We start from the raw sequence: 24,465 nt of genomic DNA on the forward strand, positions 1-24,465 counted from the left end.
GAAGTCTCTCTTAGTGAGATCCTGCCTGCTATACTTTTAGCATACAAGATGGGTGGCTACAAATCTCCTTCTAGAGATGACAGAGATAACATCCTCCATTAACTGTATGGGCAAACGTAGACACTTGCTGCACAAGTACTTAAAACCAGGGTATAGACTCATGCCTCAAGTGAGCTATACCAAATCAAACACTTTTCCAAAGAAGCAAACATTATTCACCCTGACTTTTTTTTTTTCCATACATTAACATAATGATTACTACCTTCTGGAACACAACTGGGGCGGATTTAACCAGAGGGAGGTTTGCAAAAGTAAGGAATTCTGCCTGTAACAAAGCCAACTTCAGTCGAAGGCTTCATTTGTACTTCTAGTGGATGCCGAGTTAACGGTGTTCCTGACAAAACAGTCTCCTGCCTGCAGAGGGCATACAGCTCCTCGGTTTTCCCTGCCAAAATACGTGTAGAATAGGGAGAAACTAATAGACCGTACATAAATGCCTTACTGCACATTACTGCACATAATAGATCAGCGATGTCTCCATGTATGCTAGGGTAACAAAAGTATAATTTCAGTGGAAAAATTGGACTCTTCCCAAGCATTCACATATCCCTCCACCAAAGTAAATCAATACCTCATATAGTGAACACTGAAGCCTTTCCGGGATGTGTGTCCAGCAGGAATCTGCTGTGGGTACTTGTACTCCTTAAAAATCATCTGTTTTCATTTGTGTCTCTCCATTTCCAGAGCTCCCAACACAGTGGCTCCTCTACCTCATTAGCATCCACCAAAGTTTGCAGCTCTATGGATGAAAATGATGGACCTGCAGAAGGTAACATTTGAAGGCTGACATTCAAAGCAGTCAGTGTAGTGGTAACAGCAGCTGTGTAGGAAATGAGTCATTCTTCCTGCCAGAGAAGGTGGGAGCTTTGCTGGTTGGATGACTCGCCATGAGGAGGCTCATAGGTCTTAGCAAACCAGTTAGGTTTGCTGTGGTTCAGAATTGATCTGGACATCACTACTGAGAGGTGTTTTTGTTGCAGGATACTCAAGATACTAGTTCCGCAGGTGGTGCAGTGCTGAGTGGATTATTTTAGTTATTTTTTGTCTCATCTGTCATGGTGCTAAAAAACATACTGCACTCCTGGGTCTTCATTCAAAAATTACTAGTTTTACCCCGTATTAGGGCTTTGAGCAAGTTGGCTAAGGGATAGGGTTTGCTTGAATGCTGCCAGTTTACACACACGAAAACATAAGTGCATTTGTGTGTTCCCATCTGACAGTACCTCTACATGCTGCCTGTGAATTCAAGCAAACCACAGCTCCCTTGTATCGTAATATTCACTTTTAATATTAAACTGGAAAAAAGGACAGATAAAAATACAGCTAAAAGCACCGTCTTAAAAGAGTGCAAATTCAAGTCACATTTCTGAGGGGCATTTTTTTTAATGTTATGGTATTTATATGGTAGTTTGTGTCAGCTGCAGTTTACAGTCAGCTTTTAGAGGCATGTTAGGTATTTGTAACAAGCTATTTCAAATACATTTAGAAATAATGGTACATGAATGAGCACTAAAACACATGAAACTACAAACCTTTCTTATGCTTAGACACTGTGTAATGCAATTTTACCTAAACATCTGGTGCCCAGGTTGCTTGTGAGGTAGTATTATTGAGAACATTTGTTTAAAAACTAAATATTTAATATTGGGGGAGGGGGAGAACTAGCACTTAGCACATGAGGAGTTTTATGGATGTCTCAGTTTACAGGATGTAATAAAATAAGTGCTTGAGTGTTGGACTTCTTTGGTACATATATTTAATCATGCTGTGTCAAGGAGTTCCAGCCCTTTTTGGAGGCTGATCTGCGCTTGTGCAGATCACAGGGGCCTTTTCATAATTAAAAAAATGCAATTTTGGTTTTGTCTCAGGGGCATATTACAATGGGAATGGTAAACAATGTAACAGTCAAACGGTGGTATGTTTGAGCCCCTAAGTCTTATTTTTCATTATTGTATCTGTGTGAAACCTGTTGAGTACATACAATGTCAGCAGCATGGTTTCACTGTACAGTAAGTGGGATACTGACTCTGAATGGTTTCCAGGCTCCAAAGCTATAGACTTAAAATGCATGTTATGTGCAACATCTGTGTTTCCTTCACTAACAATAAAAATGTACTAATGATTCTTTCAGAAGTGTTGGAGGAAGGTTTCCAGGTTCCAGCATCGATAGCAGAGCGATATAAAGTTGGAAGGACTATAGGAGATGGAAATTTTGCTATTGTGAAGGAGTGTATAGAAAGGTGAGGAGCATAATATACTTATTACTGTAAAAATAATCATTATTGCCATGGTTTTCCTAGATCATGTTTTTCGTTGTGGACTATGGGACATGTAGTCAGGTATTGTGTCAATGCCAGATGGAAAAAAGAGAGTAATGCCCTCTCATATGAAAAAAAAATGAGTGAAACCAAGGGGCAGTTTTATTTAATTTATTTAATTCTTTGTGGGTTTTATATGTTTTTTTCTGCTGCACTCTGCACTATTTTACCAGTTCTTTATGTTAAATCTTTCTGGTTGTGCTGAAATAACATCTTTCTTGCAGTGTATTCTTGCAACTCTCCCTTTGCAACCTTAGACTGATGAAACATTTCACATGTAGGTGTGTTCTGTAAAGATGTCAGAAAGTTTTGTGTGTGCAGTGGTGCTGGTGAACACAAAGAACTGACTTTGGATCCACCTATTCTGCTGTCTGACACTGAGGAGTAACCTGTTCATGTTTATCTTTAGTTACATGGAATCTATCTGCTCTTTGCCTGCTTTATGCCATTATATGAGCTCCACCCAACTTCAGGAGGCTGCACTGCAGCCATCAAAATCTAATTTCGTCAGTCCCATTTACCATTAAAAAGCGAGAACAGTCCCCCTTATGACTGATGACTGATTTTAGACATCCACTTCAGATTAACCACCAGTCACTTCAGCTGTTCCTGTTGCTAAAAAGTGTCCAGGTTGACTATCTCAGGTGTCAGGTTTTAAATCTGGCCAGCCAGGTCATGAGCCAGCTTTGAACTGGCTCTACCCAACATTAAGAGTGTAAGAAAATGGAACAAAGACAAATTTTCTGAGAAGAAATACGGGAGCCTTTTGGTGGTATTGTTAAAAATAGAAGAATGTGGGGTAAAAAAGGTAGTAGGTATTTCATCTGCATGTCAAAGGATTTTAAGATCGCTCACATTATATAATAGTAGTTCAGAGAAAGCAAAGAAAAATCTAGAGCTAGAGATGTCCAAATTCCACAAGTGATGTCCACAAAATTCCACGAGTGAAGTTGTATATGCCCTATTACCATGTCCTAGAGAGAAGACTCTTAGAGAACACTGTAACTTTACCTCTGGTCTCAAAGAAAGGGCTTTAGCTTGTAAGAATATGATATTAACCCTCGAGGCTAAGTAAAGATTAGATCTCAAGGCAGATTCTGATAAATTAGCTTTGCTGGCTTTAAACCATACTCTCTGGAACAAGACAGTTCTCGCTCAAAGTGTCTGGCAAAGTCAGAGACCATGAAGACAGCTGTTGGGGAAAGGGGAAGAGTATATTTTGTATCAGCTGACAGTGTGCTTGTGGGACTTGGCCAAAGCTGTCAGGAGCCCTTTAGAGCTTTGTTGAAGTGAGTTCCTGGTGGAGCTGGTCATCTTGAAGGTGATAGCTCTTCAGATCAAACCATGGGGTCTGAACATTAGACTGGGGAATCTGGAAACCTAAAGGAACCAAAGCAAATAATATGAAAACAACACTGAAACACAACCCACAGAGGGGGCATGACTGATGAAAAGCACAGGTGAAAACACAGAGCTAAGAAAAGAGAAAAAGGCACGCTAAAAGCAAAATGAGCAGTGACTGGGAGAAACAGATTACAAGGCAAAATAACAAAAGGTTGAGGTCTTGATACATTGTCATTCAGCTGAACATGCTAGTCGTGCTGAGACATGGTTCAAATGTGCTAGTGTGCATTTTAGAACTCTTTCTCAAGCTGAGAGAAAAGGCACAAAATTAAATATAGGTCCCGCCACCTCTAAAAATAATGCAGATTACAATATCTTTGAGACCTAAACTGAAAACTGTTTCCTGCCCTCTTGTCTATGCCACTGGTCCCAGAATTATCCACTAAGACGACGTACCTAGTGAATACATGCTCAAATGGCATGATTACTCAGGTATTCCCAGATACATACTCTTACGGTCTCTGAGTTGTACTGTTCCAAAATCCCATTTGTATCAGAGTTAATACTTTGGAAGAGCCTGAAAATTACTGTAGAATTATTTCTGATAGTTTCCACGTCTAAAGAGTATACCCTTGCTATGATAAGTGTGGAAGGACAAATTAAAGACTCAGAGGGTAAATTAAATCCAGTATGTGTAAAACCCCTTCAAAAGCATTCTTTACAGTCTTTCTAAGCAAAAAACACCTCGCTTCAAAGTCTGATTTGTCCATCATTTGCAGAGACAGAATTGATGGGGTGATACTTGGGACAGAGGACTTTTCCATTTTCTTCTGATGTACAATTCCTGTGTGCGTTGGACTTCAAAGGAATAGCACCATGAGGTGTTAAGCAAGTAGGAATGGGTCTTGTTACACAACTTCACTGATCACATGGATTCTTCTTCTCCATAGCTGTGGAGATCAGCCTGTGTGCACTGGTTAGCCACACTGACACTTCAGATGCATTAACAGGCATTTTCCTCTGACAACAACCAGTCCAAATAGAAACCATAAGCCATCCTTAAAATTTTCACGTGAGGACTTCTAAGTCCCATTCTGTGCATCTGTGAACTCACAGGCATGTACACACACACAAACATTTAATACACACACAAAAATTATGAAGATAAATATTGTCTCCAGTGCAGTGGAAATTTCTGTGAGCTTTGCAAAAAGTTAGAACAGCCAGGGAATGTGGCACGGGACCCTATTATGAACTAGAAGTCTAATTGTGTCCCGCTGTAGGGTTACAGGTCCAGACTTTCATACAGCTATAATGTGTTTCCTACTTCGTGTGGCCCCTTTTCATTGTTTGGGTGAGAGGTGATATGCCCATTTCACTCTGAGTTTCTGGCATGGCCGTGCATACTTTTTGGCGGGTGTGTAAGTTGCAGTGCTGCTGACAGACTGTGGTTCTGCAGCTTTTTAAGGGAAAGGATTTGCATTATCTTAGCTTTAATTTTCTTTTTATGAAAACAAAGAGCAGTCAGAGTTGTCATCTGCTCATTACAAATCTACTTTATCATATGTGCAATTTGTCCTGTGGTGTTTTTATATGTGTTCATTTTTTACTTTCAGATACTTCCAAATTCTGACATTTCTTCACTAGATCAGATTTCCCAGTGTTTTGGAGTACATGGAGTCTCCCATGGCCAGCAAAAACCATCAATTTCCTTTCTCATGACAGAAAGGAAGCATTCCTAGGGCAAGCAGGCAGCTCCTATTGAAAGAGGGCATATTTTGTCTGAGTTTGAACCCCAGATATTTTAATTTTTAATATCCTCTCTCCTACCTCCTCCTTTCATTCTCCAAAAATAGTGTCTCTATTTCTGCCTGTCCTGTTGCTGATCTCGCACTGTAGCCACCAAACAGCAGCACCAGAAAGGGGCACCCCACATGGAGTGAGGACCATTTCTGGAGGCTGTAGCGTTAAACTCCTTTGTGTACAGATATGAGAAGATTTTCATTTTGCTTTGCTTAAGTCAAGTCTTGAACAGCCATGCTGTACATTTTTTACAAGTCATAAACATCATCATCCAGTGTGATTTCTTTGCACAGCTATTGAGCGTCTTAATAAAGCCATTGCTGTCTTAATACAGACTGTCTTGGCTCCCTGGGAACTCAAACAGAATTAATATTTTGTTTGGTTTTTTTTTTTTTTTTAATTTTACTGAAGTCCTTTTTTTTTTTTTAATTAATATTGCCAGAATTCTCCATGCTTAAATATGGCAATGAAATACCCAGTCATTTTCCTAATGCAGTGCTTTCTGTTTATGACTCACTTTGCATGTCTTATTTGACAGACTGTGCATATTTTTAGGCATGTTCATTTCTCTAATTAACTTACTATATGTTAGTTCAATCTAACAGTTTAACTATGTTTTGCTAAGTGAACAATGAAAAAAAAATGCCCTGTATGCTTGAGAGGTTATTTTTTCTTAATTTTTTTTTAACCAGACATATGCTTAAGGGCAATATAATAGACATCTGTAAACTGTTTAGATCTTTATTACAAAATGGAAGTGTTTTGTTAAGAGCTTTTTCTCATATTTAATCTTTCTCCATTTAATCTTATAGTGTAAATAGAGTTTGTGAACAGAGCTTCTTGGTTTCATCCTTACAACCATCTTTTGTTTTTGTAACTTGATTAAGAAGTGGAAGTTGATACTGTTAACTTGTCTACAGGCTTATTTTCCTATGTTAGCATTCTATATGATAACTATCTATATATGTATAGTAGTGATAAGTATTGGATGGTTTAAAAAAAAACCAGACTCAGTCAAAAGAAAATGTGTCCTCAGGCTCAACTAATTCTCTGTAACTTCTTACTGTCTCCAGAAACTTTCATATTCTGTTCTAAACATCATATTTAACTCTGCTAAATATTATATACTTACTGAATACATAAAACATTATTTTAAAGACTGACTTTTCTATCATAACAGTTGTGAGTGCAGATGTGCAAACAAAAGATTTTTCACTTTAGATCTAAAATAAAAATATGTTCCATAGCCCATAGGTTTTTTTGTCTAACAGAAAACAATTTTGGGGTTTTAGAATGTTTGGATTTGTAAATACTGTATAATGTTTTTACATAAAACTGCAGAAGAAATAAAAATTATTAATACAAAATGGAAAAAATCAGGTTATTTTGTTTTGAAAACATTGTAATGTCCTCATTAAAAAAAAAAAAAAGCTACTGCTTTTTTCCTCAGGCATACAATAAATTTGGATCAAGTTCACAATTCCAGTCAAATCCAAGCTTCATTTCTTGACAGAACTATTACCTGAATGGAATTATTGCCCAGACCTGTTGTGCTCAAATGACAAATACTAGCTCGACTGAGAAAAGTATTCAATGTGATTGAACATAGAAATTTTTCTTTTCTCTTTCTTCAGATCAACTGGTAGAGAATATGCTCTGAAAATAATCAAAAAAAGTAAATGTAGAGGAAAAGTAAGTATGAAAAACTCATAAAAGACAAAAGACTTTGATTTTTTTTTTCCCAGGAAACCTTTTGTAAGAGATCAATTCGAGAAGCTGTTAGTATTTGTCTACTTCCTGGCAAGTGTTTGTTAGAATAGTTTTTATTGAAGTCTTTGCCTGACCTCTGTGAAGACCCTTGGAGTAGCAGTATAAATGGCTGTGACGTGGCCATAGAGGTGTGTGTTCATTCTCCAGTTTGTTGGTTGTGTGTGGGCACTCCCTGTGGTCTTTACCCCTGTAATAATGTCCTCTAACTTTCATAATTCCAGATGCTATAGAAAACAGAAAAATAATACCAATAATTATTACAACGCTGGTCACTATGTCTAAATAGTATGCAAGGTTAATCAAATTGATGTCATATTTTTACCAAGTGACTGATAGCTTTTGAAATCTATAACAAAAGATGCTGCTTCGGAGAAAAAAAATTTAGAAACTTCCATATTTAACTTTTCTCTGTTCATGTGTTTCTTTTTCTTTCAGTTATCACATGGATGTTGTTTCTAGACATGTTCCTTCCATATTGCTGGAGGCAACATCTGTTACCTTTTTTAAAAACCCTGAGGAGTCTGTGCAGGTCCAAATTCTCTCTGTTTGTTTTTTTTTCACTGTGAAAGTTTTTCCCACCAACCCATAGTCATTAAAGATTTCTTTTGTGTGGCAGGAACACATGATCCAGAATGAGGTATCTATTTTAAGACGAGTTAAGCATCCCAATATTGTACTTCTGATTGAGGAGATGGACATGCCAACTGAGTTGTACCTTGTCATGGAACTTGTAAAAGTGAGTATTTTGGAGACAAGCTGCTTATTAAGAGCTGTTTCAACCGTACTGAGAAATTTTATTGGTATTAATGCTTACTAAAAGTCATGGAGTCACAGAATAATTTAGAATGGAAGGAGTCTCTGTCCAGCACCCTACTGAAAGATGTGTAACACACTGTCAGATTTTTCTTTTATAACTTTCAAATATTTCCAATATTTGTTTAACTTTCTGTAAGCCACAGTCTGAACAGTACTTTGAAGATGACCAGTTTTATTTGCTCCCCCAAAAAAAGTGTCTATAAAAAGTTTCAACTTAAAGAAATGCATCTGCCTTGAGGTGAATTGAAAATGCCCCCAGTCTGAATATCCAAAAATACCAGCCTTCAAAATTCAATATTCTTTGATAAAATATAGTTTAATTAAATTTTATTAATTTCTATTAAATTTAAACATTATTACCTATCCTTTTTCTCTGTTGCTTTTTATTAACACGTTGTGAGGCTTGCCTTTTGATAATAATCTAAATTTAAGATGGAGGAGAGAGGAAGTGAAAGAGAAAAACCTGCTATTTAAAACATGGTTCTATTCTGAAAAGTAAGTTTGTGAATGCAGTATTTTATACTTGGGACCCTATTTATTTCTTCACAGTAACTTGCAGATCTCATGCACTTATTTCTCTTGCTGGTGGAATGACATATTCAGACTGGATTATGAAATTCAGAGTAGGTCACCTCTTGGCCCAAAAACTGTCAGCTGTGCAGTGCAAGAAGTATTAATTTAGCTCTGGATTCTGGTACTAATGCACAAGTATGTCACTGTGCATAAAAGGTGGTAAAAATACATTTGCATGAATTGTACAAATTAGGACAGAAAACTGCTGAGGACATCTTGTCCTCCATGGTTATTTTAACAGAGTACGCCTGCTTTTCACATTCACTAAATTAGTGATTAGTGATTCTTCTTCCTTCCTCAGCTATTCTGTGGGAAGGACATCTTTCCAGCAGCCACCCCTATTTCTGTGTCTTGATAAGCATATTCTCCTGGGACAGCCTACCATGCCACCTGGGAAATCCACAGTTTTAGGTGTTTAAGGACAAAGATTACAATAAAGCTTTGCAGCTGCAGCAGCACTTGTGTGCAGGCCCATTGTGTGTGCATGCTGAACACTTGTGAGCAAATCAGGTACTCTGAACTCTGGTACACAGATCATTTACATTTAAATTAAATTTACAAGTGTTGTCACCTTTGACAAACATTCTCTGTATCCATGGTTAGAAAAAGGCATCAGTAGAGGTCATGAGAGAAAGTGATTTTGGCAAGCAGGACTGTTATCTGCTTTGCTCTGGTTGTAGGTGAAGTTTAGGAGATGTTCTTAATACAGGCAACTCATTGAGATGTTGGATAGGATGATCCCAGGTCCAGGTGTTTCTTAAGGAACTTCTCAATCTGTAGGCTGGAATACAAGACCAAGGAGAATGAAAAGTTTTTTGTTTTGTTCCATTATCCCTCATGCTCCATGGCGGCACCAGTGACACAAGCTGTGTTTCCAGTGCAGGGCTGCATGTCAAGTGTGGCCTGTGAGTGGATGGCCACAGATTTTCCCAGTCCTTTGGTGTGCTGGAATAGCCTTATCATCCATGAGAAGTTCAGACAATGTCCCACCGCTTAGAAGATTGCAATGTGAGCCTGTTAGGTTTGAACTAACTCTAACCACTAACTCTACTGTCCATCACCTCCAAGCTCCGAGGAGGCGGTCTGGGACATGCTGGTGGCAAGGAGCTGACAAGGTACTCGGCATCCCCATTTTGTCTCTGGTAGAGAAGTTAAATCCTAAGAAAAAAGCAAAGTACTGGCACTCTTCCACATCACAAATCATTCTGCTTAACCAGTGCCAGAAGAATTTCCACACCTTCTTCATAGTCACAACCCTCTCACACTCAGAAGTGCAATGTGAAGTAGCACAGCTTCATATCAGATTCCATTAGCCATCTAACACTATTTTAATCATAATTACTGCTCTTTTCTACAATAAGTGAGCTCACTTGGAGATCCATGCTATTGTAGGTTTTTTCCAGCATTGATGAGAGCTTGTTCAAAGGTGCCTCAATACTTCTGCATGGTGTTGTAATATAACAGCCAGGCTTCAGCACGCATTGACAAATCCTTCATCTTGGCCCCATGAGGTGTGCTAAGAAGTAAAAGCTGTGCCTTGTCTAACATGGCAAGACATAAGTACATAGCTGGTTTTATGGGTGCAACCTGCTGTGTTATTCATGCTTGAAAGATGTCTCCAGTGGATTTTTAATCAAAGTCCTACTCAGCTAAGTAAGAGAGGAGGGGACTGACAACTCTTACAAAATAACTAGCCTACAGATCTCTATAAAGAAAACCATCCATTATATTCACTTTCTGGAAAAATCTCTTTTCTTGCACTCTTTCTGCTTTACTCTTTAGAATTTCTGCACATACTTATGCTTTTAGTTATGCTATAGAATGGCTTTATAGACATTTCTGTAGTTTAGATATCCTAGAGAGCACTGGTTTAATGTTCTTTTATGTGGAATAATAGAAGAAATTTAGAAGAAATGTCTTGATCTTGGGAAGTCAGCCTTGTTTCTTTGAAGCAAACATCTATTCCTTAATATTTAGTTTAGAAAAAAAAAACCAACTTGTTGCACTCTGTGGGCACCAGGGAAGGTATTTCTGGAAAGACATTAATTGTTAATTCACCAATTGCTGACTGTTACCATTTCATAGCATACACTGTTAAAATTGATTAACCATCTGTTATTGACTGACTTTTGAAGACCTGACTTTAAATCAAACTCACAGACAGGAGAGAAATTCAAGGAGAAAGGGCTTGATACTGCAGAGCACAGTTTCAGTTAATACCACTCTGCATTAATTGGCAGTAACATGTTTGACATAAATGGCTGCTGCAAATACTGCCCTGACCTCATGGCAGATAGGCCATTCATTGCTTTGTAAAGTGTAAGAAAAAGCACTTCATAAATACAAATATAAACACATTGCAAGTGGTGCTTGTAAAGGAAGCAAAGACCTAGTTTCTGGCACATTGCCTTTTTACGGCGAAACAAAATTGTTTTTCAAACCTAACAGGGGTTTGGCCAGTTTAACAAGCAAGATTTATTGAAGAGTTTCCTTTAGTGCTTCAGGATATGATTTCACTTTTGCAGAAGAAAACAGAGATTATATCATTTACATAACAAGGTAATAAATAAATAATTGGTTACTGTACTTCCAAGTATACTTCCTCATGTGCACAGATGATAAAAACTGCATTCAGATGTTGCTGATCCCATTTCACTCCAGAAACGGGGATTTAAGACTGAAATGTCATTCTGAACTCACCCCTTGTGCCTGAATAAATGATAGTGACCTGCTGTGTGAATCAGCTAAGCAGAACCTTGCAGGTTAAAGTGCTCTTCAGGGAAAGGGAAGTCTGAAAACAATTCTGCCTGATATAGCTGTCAGCTCTGTTAACTCTTTCCAGGGTATCACCTCTGTTTTCACTGCAGAGAATCCTACAGCCTAAGTATATGCTCTCTTATCAGGCTACGTGGTAAGAAACCTTACTGAGTAAACTGCTTAAATAGAGAAAATTATTCTGCTTCAGCTTGGCTTGACTGTCTGTTAATGTGCTTTGCAGCCTCTGTCTTTTTCTGAGTTTACTTTTTTTTTTATCTTGCACATCAACATTTATTCTTTTTCTTCTGACTTAAGGCCAGAATTTTCATTTCTCTTTTTAAGGTTCAGCTTCTTTCCTTCTTGCCCCTTATATCTCAGCTTGGATAGTTTTCTTTCTTTGGAAGCAGATCTTTTGCTGATGTTACTGACACTTCTCCTGAGCATCTGGAATATATTAGATAAGACCAAAGATCTGTCTAATCCACTACCTCATGTTAAAAAGCAGCTGGTACAGGGGCTTCACAGGAAGGATCTTATGGAAGATAGATTATTTATCCCACATCTTTTGCCTTGCTGATATCTAATACTTAGGGATCAGATAATGCCATGAAGTACATGGTATTGTACTTTTGCCAAATATTTGGCCTTTCTCTGTAATCCTCTATCTGGTTTAGCTTGGCCTTTTATTCCTCTTTTTCTTGACACTATGTATCTTGATGTGTCTTGATCAGTCATCAGCCAGAGCAAGAGGTTTTGATGTGGTCCATATTTCACAATGGCTGGCTGCAAGCAGTTTCAAAAGCTGGGGTTTTGCATCTACAGTGGGAATAAACCTGCCCTGGCAGGCTTCAGCTGCACCTCAACAATACAAAATCTCTAATAGTTTGTTTGGGGTTTTTAGCAAGTAGGATCTGTTTTTTCAGGTTTGAGTCTCTGGTGTTTGTCTTTTCCTACCTTTGTCTCTGTAGCCATGGTTCCTGGGAAAATTATGGTTTTTCTTTCTCCTCCTTTCTCTTAGTGAAAACAAGAGCTGAGCCTTTTTTTCTTAAAAAAAAAAAAAAAAAAGGCAAATAACTTGAGGCTGTTGATAAAATCCTGAGAGTTGGAAAAGTTGAGCTTCATCTCTTGTTTTCAGAAAATACCTACCTTTTTTCTTTAAAATACAGTCTTCTGTATTTATTTTTTATCTTCATGTTTTGACTGCGGCATGGATTTTTTGCACTGATTTTGCAGAATTATCCTTCTCCCCACCACTACCTTTTTTTTTCCCTGTATTTTCTTTATGGTGCTGTTGCGTTGATTTTGGCCAAGGGCCCAATACCTCTGAGTAGTATCTCTCAAATGTGGTTTTTTTTGTTTTTCCCCTCACTCTGGCAAGATTCAAGATTCCTCCCTAATTTCTTCTTTAAACTTACTTTTTGGTCTTTCTCCAAGCACTTGCCAACTCAGCTCTGGAAATACAGTCCAAATGTCATGGCTGCCTTAGATCCTGATGAAGATTATTTCAACTTCGAGAATTTCACCTAATTTTCTTTCTTTTCTTCTTTCTTTCTTTCTTGTTTTTCTTTCACTGGAAGTAGCTTTTAGCTGAATTAGACAGCACAATGAGATGGAAATGACACAGGCTGCCATCTGTATTTGTAGCTGTGGTGAAATACTAATATTAATTCTTAAGTATCTTCCAGTATGACTGTCTGACATATATGTTGGGAAGTTCTTCAGTATTAGCTTCAAGAAGCATCACACTACCAAAAACTTCACATCTTGTCTAGACAAAGAGGTTTCTAAAATCCACGTTTTCAAGGACGGAAACAGACTTTTAAAACACACTAACAGTGATGACAGGTAGCTGGTTTGAGTTTTACTCAGAGTTCCTTCATTTTTCTGGAGTTCAGTCAGGATTTGGGCAAAAATTTGATATCAGCCTGTTCATGATTATAATAAAAAGTGGCAGGGGTTGGTATGTGGCATCATCATGGGCATGTTGGCATGCCAGAAATTCACAAGGGCTCTGAACGCACAGGTTGTCAAGTGCTGGAGATATTACAAAAGCAGCAGCAGGTGGGAAGGGTTTGCAGTAGAGACTCCTCCCTCTTGGCTGACCAGCTAAGCCGTGACAAATGGTCCTGAATTACTGATATATTCAACTGCCATTATGGGTGATATTGTCACAGTACCCATAGTTTATAGCTCCAAGGAAACTGTCCTACTCCTCCATCTTCCTCCTCTATAAATGATGCTCCTTGATTTTCCCTAAATTTTTCATTTCACAAGCAATATTGCTCATATGCCATGGTCATTTTACTGCAGGGAGGAGATCTTTTCGATGCTATTACTTCCACCAACAAATATACAGAGAGAGATGCCAGTGGGATGCTTTACAATCTGGCCAGTGCCATCAAATATCTTCACAGCCTGAACATTGTCCACAGGGATATTAAGCCGGAGAATCTACTGGTAAGTGAAGGTGCAACTTTTGGCTTTGTTGATAACTTGGGAATGTGTGAGAGAAGGTCTGCGCTTCTCCCTCCTTCCACACACCTGCCAAGTTTTTTCAGTCTTTTAAGTCATTGGTCCTTTTTTTAACCTTAGCTTTGTAAGCACTCCTAAGAATAACAGCTATCACAAGAAGTACAGTAACATAAGCTGGTATGTCTAGACTGTTCCCCAGGACACAGCCGCAAAATTGTTCCAGTGATCAGTAGAAGTGACATTTTAGTAAGCTGCAGTACAATTTCAAGTTTCTCATAAACAAAGAGGTGTTCTGTCCTCAACAGACTACTCTCTACTTCTGCAGCTGCCTACGTAATTAGCAGCAGTTCAGTTTTACAAACATTGTGGATGTAAATGTTGTACCCTAATCATGAAGTACATCAGAGCACAACCAGGAAGAAACGTCAATGTTCTTCCTTTCCTTGCTGCATCTTTCAAATAGTCCCATAGCCTAAATCTTCATTTTCCTGGCTGAATCTGTATAACCCCTATCCACTGAAGACAGTGAAAAACGTACCCTGGCAACAAGTCCTTGTCCTGAGAATTTTCATTCTTGAATGCAGCAATTGTGTTGTCCAACTGATATAGTTTTATGTCTTCTGATTATTTCACTGTTCTCTGAGTTTTCCTAAATTTGCCAACATGTTCTGGTACCAAGATGTCCCAATTCTCCATATATTCTGTGACCATAAAACAGTGCTTAAGATACCTAGATTATCAGTTCTCTCAGTTCTGTGCTGTCTGGCATGGTTTAGTGCATTTAGTCCTGATTGACACTGAAGAAGTTTTACGGGAAAGTTGACTCAAGTAGATCATACTGAATTTCCAGGGAGGGGGATTTTTACAGTTGAGGTTCCTCTAGTAGCAGGTGCCTTTATATTTCCAGGTGAGGAAGCAGCCTGCCCTCATCTTCCAGAAACTGTTAAAAACATGTCAGGTAGAAGTTTCACTAAATACAAACGACTGATACTGCTTTCATAGTCCTTGTGCTGGTGTTCACAGGTGACTGCATGCAGAGGATTCATTAATGCTGTGACATGGTCTGGGGCAAGGCTTGCCCTTCTGCTATCTTGACATGTCTCTAAAGTCTGAAAACAGGAGAGTTAAGCTTTTGAGGGAAGAGGGAAAGGTAGGCAGGAGGTGGAGGCAAAAGGGAGTGGATTCCACAACCAGGAATGATCAGACTGTTTGCATTGTAGCTGATTTGATTCTGAGTGACTTTTCCAGTGCTGTGCACACATAAATGTCCTACATCGATATTCATAGTGAGCAGTGAGGGTGCAGCACTTCACCTCTTGCAGCATCCTAACTCTTAAAAGTCAGTGTTTGAATATTAATTCTCTAAGATTTATCATGTCCTTGAAATAAATGAATGCTGGTTTAGAAGAATGTTTTGGAAACAGCCTCATGTGAGTTCTGACCCTGTCTTGGATATTGTCTGTCTATGGCCTTAGTGTCTCTTGAACTTTCTACTTTTGTTTTCTTGTCTGTCAAATGGGATGTGTAGTTCCTTCTATCACAAGATTGCAATTAAGGTTATATCAATGGCATTTATAAAACACTTGCATAATGCCATATGGGTCTTCATCTTTCTGATGATAAAGACCTTCTAATTGCCCTCTCTAGCCTGCCTTTTGCTTGCAGGTCTATAACCTTTCACCTAACTGGTCATGGCAGTATGTTTCCCTTGTTCTTGTGCTGCTGCTTTCATGTTGTTACTATCATGGTCTGGCACCTGCAAACCCCAGTAGTGTTACAGTAAGTTCTCCTGGCCACCAGTGTGAGAATCAGCCCTTTTTCCCCTGCCATTATGCTACTCACAAGTTGTAGCTTTAGGTTTAGAGCAGCCTATAATGGACCTGCCCGGAGCAGAACAACTAACTGGAGGGAGGGGCAGAGAGCAGCACCTTGGTCTTTCTCTACTTTGTTTTTAACTTTTCCCCAAAAGTAACAGTCATACTTAGAACTGATCTGTGCCATCAGCTACAGACCCTGCTGATAAACCTTTGTATGTGTGAAACTCTGTCATGGTTTAAACTCAGTCAGCCACGCAGCCTCTCTCTCACTTCCCGCCCTTCCTCCCCGCCGCTCCCAGGGGGATGGGGAGGAGAATCAAAAGAATGTAACTCCCACTGGTTGAGATAAAAACAGTCCAGTAACTAAAGTATAACACAAATCACTGCTGCTGCCACCAATAATAATAATGATAAGGGAAATAACAAGGGAAGAGAATACAACCGCTCACCACCCACCGACCGATACCCAGCCTGACCCGAGCAGTGATCTAACCCTTCTGGGTAACTGCTCCCAGTTTATATACTGGGCATGACGTGCTGTGGTATGGAATATCTCTTCGGTTAGTTTGGGTCAGGTGTCCTGTCTCTGCTTCCTCCTGGCTTCCCCTCCTCACTGAGAGAGCATGAGTCTCAGAAAGTCCTTGGTCAGAGTGAACATTACTGAGTAGCAACTAAAAACATTGGTGTTATCAGCACTGTTCCCAGGCTGAAAGTCAAAAACACAGCACTGCACCAGCTACTAAGAAGGAGAAAAAAATGACTGCTACTGCTGAACCCAGCACAACCTCTCTCAACATCCTATGTGCAATACCAGTAATAAGTGGTTAAATATCCCTTATTATCTTCAAAATATGCAAAGCCCACCTAACAGTTAACTGTCTAAGAGTATGGTGAATACCTGTGATGTTTTAGCTTTTTTTTTTTTTTTTTTTGTTCTCTAGAGAGTGTCTTCCATGTTTGAAATGGAACATTTTTCATAATTGCTGCTATTTAGCACATTTATTTTGTCAAGTCAGGGGATGTCTTTATAGCCATATAATAAACCCTAGAGAATGACTTCTCTGACTGTTGCCATCTGCACTGATCACAAGAGCAGCTTAGAAAATATTGACAGTCTTTATAGTAATAGGATACATATGGTGGCACACAATTATGTGTAGCTGCATTCAATTAGTGTTGTACAATTACACAGTTTTATTGCTTAGTTAAAACAGTGAAAGCACTGCATAGTGGGTAATTTGCACTAATCCCCATTTCTTTAATTGCCCTTCAGTATTTAAATGCAGTGGAACATATATAGCATTTGTTCTGAATAACATGAGTGTTAAATTATCTTTCACATTCCTTGACTGGCAAGTAACATACCACAGCTTCACATTGGGCTCCTTTTTATATGGAGTTATAACGGGGTGAGGAAAAGTTACTTTCTTCAATTTAACAAGTAAGTCAGCTGAAGTAGTTTTCCAAGGAAAGTAATTCCTAGAAACAGATGGGGCAAAATACTCGAAAATGCACAGTATCAAATCTTCTGCATTGGTAAATATTGCCAAGCAAGCTTCTTCCGCAATTAGTTTCTAGGATATATAAGTCATACAAGGTGAGGTCTATTGAATGAAGAAACTAGGCTAACACAACTCAGAAAGTTTTGTAAGAGATAACTGCATGAAATAGAATAGGAGATGCTGATTAGACTGGATTCAGCTCTTCATGTCTAAATACACACTCCACATTTTTCAGCAAGTGAATATTTAAAGCTCTAGTCTCTAGCCTTTAATTAAAACTGTTGTTGAGATTAGATTTATTACTGCCATTTCAGAGAACACTTTCTTTAGTTTCATGAACCAAATGTATTTAGCAATCTGTGTTTTTAATAAAACAATAATTGCTTTTTTTTCCAGTGCTTTTCTATAAGCCTGTCTTTTTTTTTTCTGACTTTGCAGTAGCAGAGAAATGGGAATCTGTATGAAATTGCTGGTCCTCTTAAAGATCCAGTTGTATTATTAAAAATAACATAAGGAAAGGAGAGGGATTTTGTTTATTCTGCATATCTGCTTAAGGCTCTATCAGCTGGTAGCAGGGATTCAGGACAGAGAGGGGTTTTCTCTTTAGACATGACTTAACATTAAAAAAGGACAAACTGGGCTGTAAAATATTTATCATTATTATTAGCTATAGCAGATCTGTAGCAAACAGTGAAACTTCAAGATTTCATTTTTCACAAAGTAAACATTCACTTTCATAAAGTAAACTGTTCAAGGATTTATTGTAGAAGTAATTGTGCTTTTGCAAGGATTTTTCTCTGCAAAAAAGTTGTAGATAAATGTGGTTTCTGTGGTCAAGATAGGTACGATTTTGGTTTTGATTGTGAAGTATGATATCTTCTATTTTTGTGTAGTTGTTTACTGCTAATTGTTGTCAGGATTGGTGAGCCAAACTGCATAGATCTTTGATTTGGGTTGCAAAAAGTGCCTCCTGTAAACTGTTTCCAATTTTTAAGGTGCTGTTGTGATAAACAGAATTAAAATGCATCGTAAACAGTTTCAAAACGGGAAGAAAGAACCCAAACAAGCAGCTAGATTAGGGAAAGACTCATAGTCTAGTGTTTTAATTTAGATACTTTTTTATTTTAAACATTTTAGGTAAATTTCTGGTGCTTGCAAGTTAGAAGTTGTTCTTTTGCATTAAGCCAACTTTGAAATTGTGTATTTTTTTCTGATGGTTCTAGCATTTTTCTTGTGACTATACCTTAATCTCCCCTTGCACCCATAAAAACCCAGAAGACTATGTTTTATGGCAGGATTTTCAATTATGCTCATTAGCAGCCCAACCTATATCTGTTGATAATGATGGTAACATGTCACTAAGACACTGATTGATGTTTAACAGTCATCCAAGGACAGGACAGTGTTTCTAGGTGAAACACTCCAGCCAAGCTTGTGTCTTGTGACTTCAATACACAAGAAAGAATCTGTTGCTGCTATCAGTGCACTCGCTTTTGTATTATCTAAGAAGCTGAAAATCCTGTGTAAGCTTTTAAGATCTGTGCAAGTAAAATTAATAAACTCAAAAACCCTACACTGCCAATTGCTGTCAGTGGGGAGTTGACCTGGGAATGTCACTGCTGGAAGGTCAGACCTTTGCTTCTGGGCTCTAGCTTCTAGCTAGCTGTGTCCTTTGTTGTCCAGGTAGAAAGGTAAGTCTTTCCCAAACACCCTGAGTGCATTCAAGGGAAGTTGTCCAAATACCGAATTTTCAAAGCATGCAGAAAAGTATGTTGTAGGTTAGGAGGAGAAAAAAGACTGTAAATTAGAAGGCAGTTAGTAAATGATACAATAGTTACCTTGACAGTATTGTTAAACCTTTGAATTTTCCTCCTGATTTAGGTTTATGAACACCAAGATGGAAGCAAGTCCCTGAAGCTAGGTGACTTTGGCCTAGCAACAATTGTGGATGGACCTCTATATACTGTTTGTGGGACCCCAACATATGTAGCTCCAGAAATCATTGCAGAAACTGGGTAAATCACTTCTAGTTATGATTCATTAATGTATACGCAGTGGAGCATGTTCTCATCAATAAGCTAGCCAGGAGTTCTTGTAATTAAGAATTTTATGGTGCCTTTGCTTGAGTATGATGCAGAATCATGGCTTAGAGAACAATTTATCTGGGAGGAACCTCAGGAGGCTATCTTGTCCAAATCATCTCAGAGCATGGCCAACTTTGGAGTTATATCAGGTTCCTCTTCCAGTTGTTGGCCTCAGACTTCTCAGCTTGAGTTACTAACTAACCACTTGCAGATACAGTAGAAGTAATTTTTAAGTTATCATTCACTTAATTTGATTTCATTATCACAACTGTCATCTTCTGATTTGTTCCACAGAGCAGGTGCCTGCTAGCTTGGGCAGCCTTTGTCACCTTTGCAGGCTTCATGTTAGGTGAAGTTAGGCATCACTGTCTAACTCGAGAATACAGTACAATGTCTTCTCTACACTCCTACATTCTGGTCTAACATAGTTTTAAGATATAAATGTAAAAAAAGATCTTAAAGTGGAATTAGGATAGGCAGGTAGGACTAGAGAAATTTCAGATAAAAATATATAAGAAATTATTAATAATTTTGAAAATGTTTCCTGTTTCTTGTACTGTAGTTCATAGGGTTCGAATGTCTCTAACCATGTCTCTCACACTTCCAGATATGGCTTGAAGGTGGACATCTGGGCAGCGGGTGTGATTACTTACATCCTGCTCTGTGGGTTTCCTCCATTCCGTGGGTATGGACTGATCTATTCAACCATCCTTATTCTGTGAATTGGTCCCTGTGCTGCTTTTTCATTAAGCACAGAGATTCCCACTGGAAACAGTTCTCTACTCGTAGGGTTTTTTTCCTCTGCTCTGCACAGTAATTTACAGAAACCCCATAAATGCCTGTGATTTTACTGTAAAATCTGTGTCTCGTGTTTGTTTAGTTTAAACTTCATTGCATTATAAAACAAGGGCCTTCATTACAGGTTCTGTGTGTCTTTGCCTGATATTTAAAATATACACTGAAATAAGCATCTTCTTTCATGGACCAAATACAACATATTTTGTGGTTGGTAAAAGGTAATTAAAATGTAAGACACTTAAGAAGGACATATGAGATCTTTCCTGCCCATCAAAATAATTGCAAAGTTGCTGACAATCCTGAGGACAAGCAGGTTACCTTAGAAAAAATGTACCAAATGCATTTTGTTTTACTTCACCTTTCAAACCCATGCTTGTGTGCCTGGTGGGAATTAACAGCTTCCAAAACCATAGTTAGTGATCACCAATTAAAAGCAATTTCAAGAAGCCTATTGAAACCACCTCTGGAAATAATTTCTTTGTGGGTTTTGTTGTTGGTTTTGTTTGGTTTTCACTTTATAGAAGTGGAGATGACCAAGAAGTGCTTTTTGACCAGATTTTGATGGGACAAGTGGATTTTCCATCTCCATATTGGGACAATGTTTCTGATTCTGCAAAGGTGGGTTTTATAGTAGATGATACTTTCTTTTCCAATATTATTCCCAGTGCCAGTGCCTAATGCATGGTGTTCTCTCACAGTGCTGTATTTGACATGTTTCATACATGCCTGCTACACCTATAAATTCCTCTAGGTCGCCAGGTGTGATGTTGTTTGATCACTGTCTGTCGTTAGACTCTGGGAGGTTCTGAAATGGACCCCATCTCTATATGGTGTCTCACACAACAGAGACACCAGTAACCCTTACTGATCAAGAAAACTTCAAAGTAACTTCTTACGGAAGTACGCTTCTTAGCTTGAAAACTCCCTGGGACTGCGCTTTATATGTACTTACGATGGGGACCAGGTACCGACCTGGAGCATTCAAATATTATATAATAACATTGTAGGGAGGCTGTTTTCCCCTTATTAATCCCATTAGGTGATTAGATGATATGTCTGTTGTTTCTTTCTGTCAAAGAACCAGGCCTTGCATTGCCTGTAATTCCTTATTGTTGTCAGTGTGGTATGAAATACAGACTTGTTCTGGCTTCCAGTTCATGGGCAAATGCCACAGAGGAGGCAGAGCTTGATGTGTGCTAAAGCAGGTACAGTCCTTTTCAGATACAAACCCTGCCAGAGTTCATTATACTTGCAGAGCAGAACGAGTTTTTTAATTCTTGTTAGTGCACTGGAGCAACAGTTTTTTTCTAGGGATCTGGCATTCACTATAGTTATGGGTATACATGTATATATAGAGAGAGATATATATGTATGTAGTAAAAAAAAGCCAAAACCATAAAACTATTTATATTGTCATAATGTAGATAAGTGCTTAATTACCACATCATTGTGTTGTAGCAGGCTCTATTTCATAGCAACAGTAATGAGAACTCTGCAAGTCCTTTGCCAGCATTCTCCTGTGAAACTCCTTCTTTTGAATAGCTCAATCTAAAATTCCTGGTTTGAAGCATTAACATATTTATTTAACTTCTCCTTGTCACTAATTTGTCACTTGTCACTATTTAACTTCACTTGTCACTATTAACTTTGGGGTTTGGTAATACCCTTTATTTGCTGTCATGCTGCCATCCTGTTTTCTGAGCAATCCACTCAGTGGTTAAATTGCATATATGTTTATTTACATGCTAGTTGAAAACTAAGTAATTTCAGAAGAAATCAAGAATGAAAATGGTTTTAATTGGATTTTTTTATATATATTTTTTCTATGCCATTTATACAAGAGCTTGAAGTAGAATTCTAGGTTTGCTGGCTTTTCTGTACAGAGGAATTAGCTTTTTCTTAATGGAAGGTTAACCTAATTTCATGCAGCCATCTGTTTTGTACATGGGTTGCCCAGGAAGGCTGTGAATGCTCCATCCCTGGTGGTGTTCAAGGCCAGGTTGGACAAAGCCTTGGGTGGCATGGTTTAATGTGAGGTGTCCCTGCGTGTGGCAGGGAGGTTGGAACTAGATGATCTTAAGGTCCTTTCCAACCCTAACTATTCTATGATTCTGAGTGCTTTTCTCTTAAACAGTGGCTACAGATCTGTAATTCAGAACTGTCTTCTAGCTTTTCAAGATACTGTTAGGTATTGATTTAAAAGTTCAGCTTGAAGTTCAGCAGTTCGTAGTTTGTTTGGGTTTTTTTTTAATAATCTTAACATGTTTCTGCAGTTGGCAGTTTGCTCTCTATTTGAGAACTCTTACATAATCAGCTGAAGCGAACTTTAGTGAATTAAATGTTGACTTGTTCTTTAAGAGTTTCCTAAATTTAACCCAGTATTCTACTTCTCAGGAACTTATCACGATGATGCTTCAAGTAGATGTAGATCTGCGATTCTCAGCCTTGCAAGTTCTTGAGCATCCATGGGTTAATGTAAGTATTTTCAGGCTTGTAGATGTTACTTGTAACTTGGCACTTTTGAGCTCTTTTCTATCAGATCTTTTCTATGCCCTTTTGGAGCCAGCACATTCTAAAACTGCTTCAAATTTAACTGGAAATAAGCTGTGTTCCAGTCTGGTTTAGTATATCACACATACCTCAGAATATTCACTATTTTATGCATGCTCAGCTACATTTTCTCTGAAATATTTTGGGCCAGGTTTTCAACAAATCTCAACCACTCATGACAAATTTATACCTCCAACAGTCATCTTATGGATTCAGTGGCACATTTTGCTATCCTAAAATCAGATGGACACAAAAATCTTGACAGTCATGATTAAGAGATACTGAAATATAGTCCGTAGTGTTAAGCCTTCTTGAGCCAGTCAGCATGAAACAGGGAAACCTTTAAAATCGTATTTAGCTTCTGACATTGAAACATACATATATTTCTGCACAGCCATATCCATTTAATTTGAGTTACCGAGAAATACCTATATATGTATCGCAGCTTTTCTCTAAGCTACTGGACATTTGCCATTAAAGTGGTAATCAGTGAGGTGGCGTATGGATAAATATGGCAGAAAATAAACAGATTTCTCTTTAATTAATGTTGAGACAAGGACACTACTTAATATTTTTAATTATTTCATACTATTTAATATGCCTTAAAATATTTGTATGACAAAAAAGAAAAATTTGAGAAAATTGAGTTTCAAATTCAGAAAGGAAGATTGAGGGAAAAAAAAAATACACTGGGATGAGCAGAGAAAAAAAAATAAAGGAGGAGGAAAAAAAAATAAAGGAGAAGAAAAACTTCATTTTGTTGGTTACAAGTTTGAGTATGCAGTCCTCCCTGGAATACTATTTGGTCCCCCAGCTGCTGTATGTGAAATCTTTTTCTCATTAAAGCACTATCCTGAAAATTCAAATATACAGTAACTTCAAATGTTTTTTTGTTTTTTTTTTTTTTTTTTTTTTGTTTTTTTTTTTTGTTTTGTTTTGTTTTGTTTTGTTTTGTTTTTTTTTAATGAAAGTGTCCTCCATATAGCCCAGAATTGTTGTCATCGCTTAAGTGTTCACCAAGTATATGCTTTAATCTTGGAAGCTCCCTTCTTGCCCAAACTTTTTTTCTTAAATTGTAAATGCTATTATCATGTGGAGCACGTCTACAGTGTACGAAGAATGCAACAATCCAGGACAATGTCTGATGAAAATATCTTCATTTTTACAATGACATTCTAGCAGCTGAAATATTAACTTTCCTCAGTGCCAGGTGTTGTCCTTGGACAGAGTGTTCTGTCACAGTTTGTAATGACTTCGGTAACTGAGGTGTCTCTGTCTCCACTGGATGAGGGCAGATGGGGATTTCTGGAGTGCTGCTGAGGAAGAGATGGAAGTGATTGGTCAAGAGCTGCAGAGAGGCCAGGTCACCCGAAGTGACAGTCTGCACACTGCTGCTGAGGTTACTGAAATATCACATTTACACCACATAAGGATTTGATCACATATCTTCCTCTTTTTCTGAAAAATATATTGGAACTGTTAATGCTCCCCCCAGGCACCATTTTTTTCTTCTTTTTTTTTTTTTCATTTTTTTTTGGCTTCAGTTATACCACAATGTATTTTAGGATGACTTTTTAGAGAGATGTATGAAGAAGAGGTGTGGCTCTTTGTCAGTAACATAATCGTGATGGTGTGCAGGTGACATGAAGGTCTGCTCTCTGCCCTCACTAGTGCCTGCTGATGGGGAAGGATGGGGAAAGGGGTTGGGGACTAAAACTTTTTGACACTCCAGAGCTCCACTAACCAAACCTAAACTCTGATTACTGAAGAACCCTGGCAAATTCCTGGGTTTCTGTTCAAC

At 38.2% G+C, this 24,465-nt stretch overlaps 1 protein-coding gene across 2 annotated transcripts in view; it reads left to right on the forward strand.

Annotated features, from left to right (window-relative positions):
- DCLK1 (doublecortin like kinase 1) overlaps window positions 1–24,465 on the forward strand; it is a gene marked incomplete at its 3' end in the record, with an annotated part of 248,532 nt that overhangs the window by 203,309 nt on the left and 20,758 nt on the right. For both annotated transcript variants that reach the window (XM_080612416.1, XM_080612417.1), the window contains exons 6-14: window positions 745–829; window positions 2,192–2,300; window positions 7,160–7,217; window positions 7,912–8,031; window positions 13,752–13,898; window positions 19,114–19,247; window positions 19,924–20,001; window positions 20,636–20,732; window positions 22,509–22,589. In XM_080612416.1, the coding sequence (XP_080468542.1) occupies window positions 745–829; window positions 2,192–2,300; window positions 7,160–7,217; window positions 7,912–8,031; window positions 13,752–13,898; window positions 19,114–19,247; window positions 19,924–20,001; window positions 20,636–20,732; window positions 22,509–22,589 (909 nt within the window). The remainder of the gene's footprint in view (window positions 1–744; window positions 830–2,191; window positions 2,301–7,159; window positions 7,218–7,911; window positions 8,032–13,751; window positions 13,899–19,113; window positions 19,248–19,923; window positions 20,002–20,635; window positions 20,733–22,508; window positions 22,590–24,465) is intronic.

Source organism: Psittacula echo (assembly GCF_963264785.1).
Source record: "Psittacula echo genome assembly, chromosome: 3".
NCBI lineage: Eukaryota > Metazoa > Chordata > Aves > Psittaciformes > Psittacidae > Psittacula > Psittacula echo.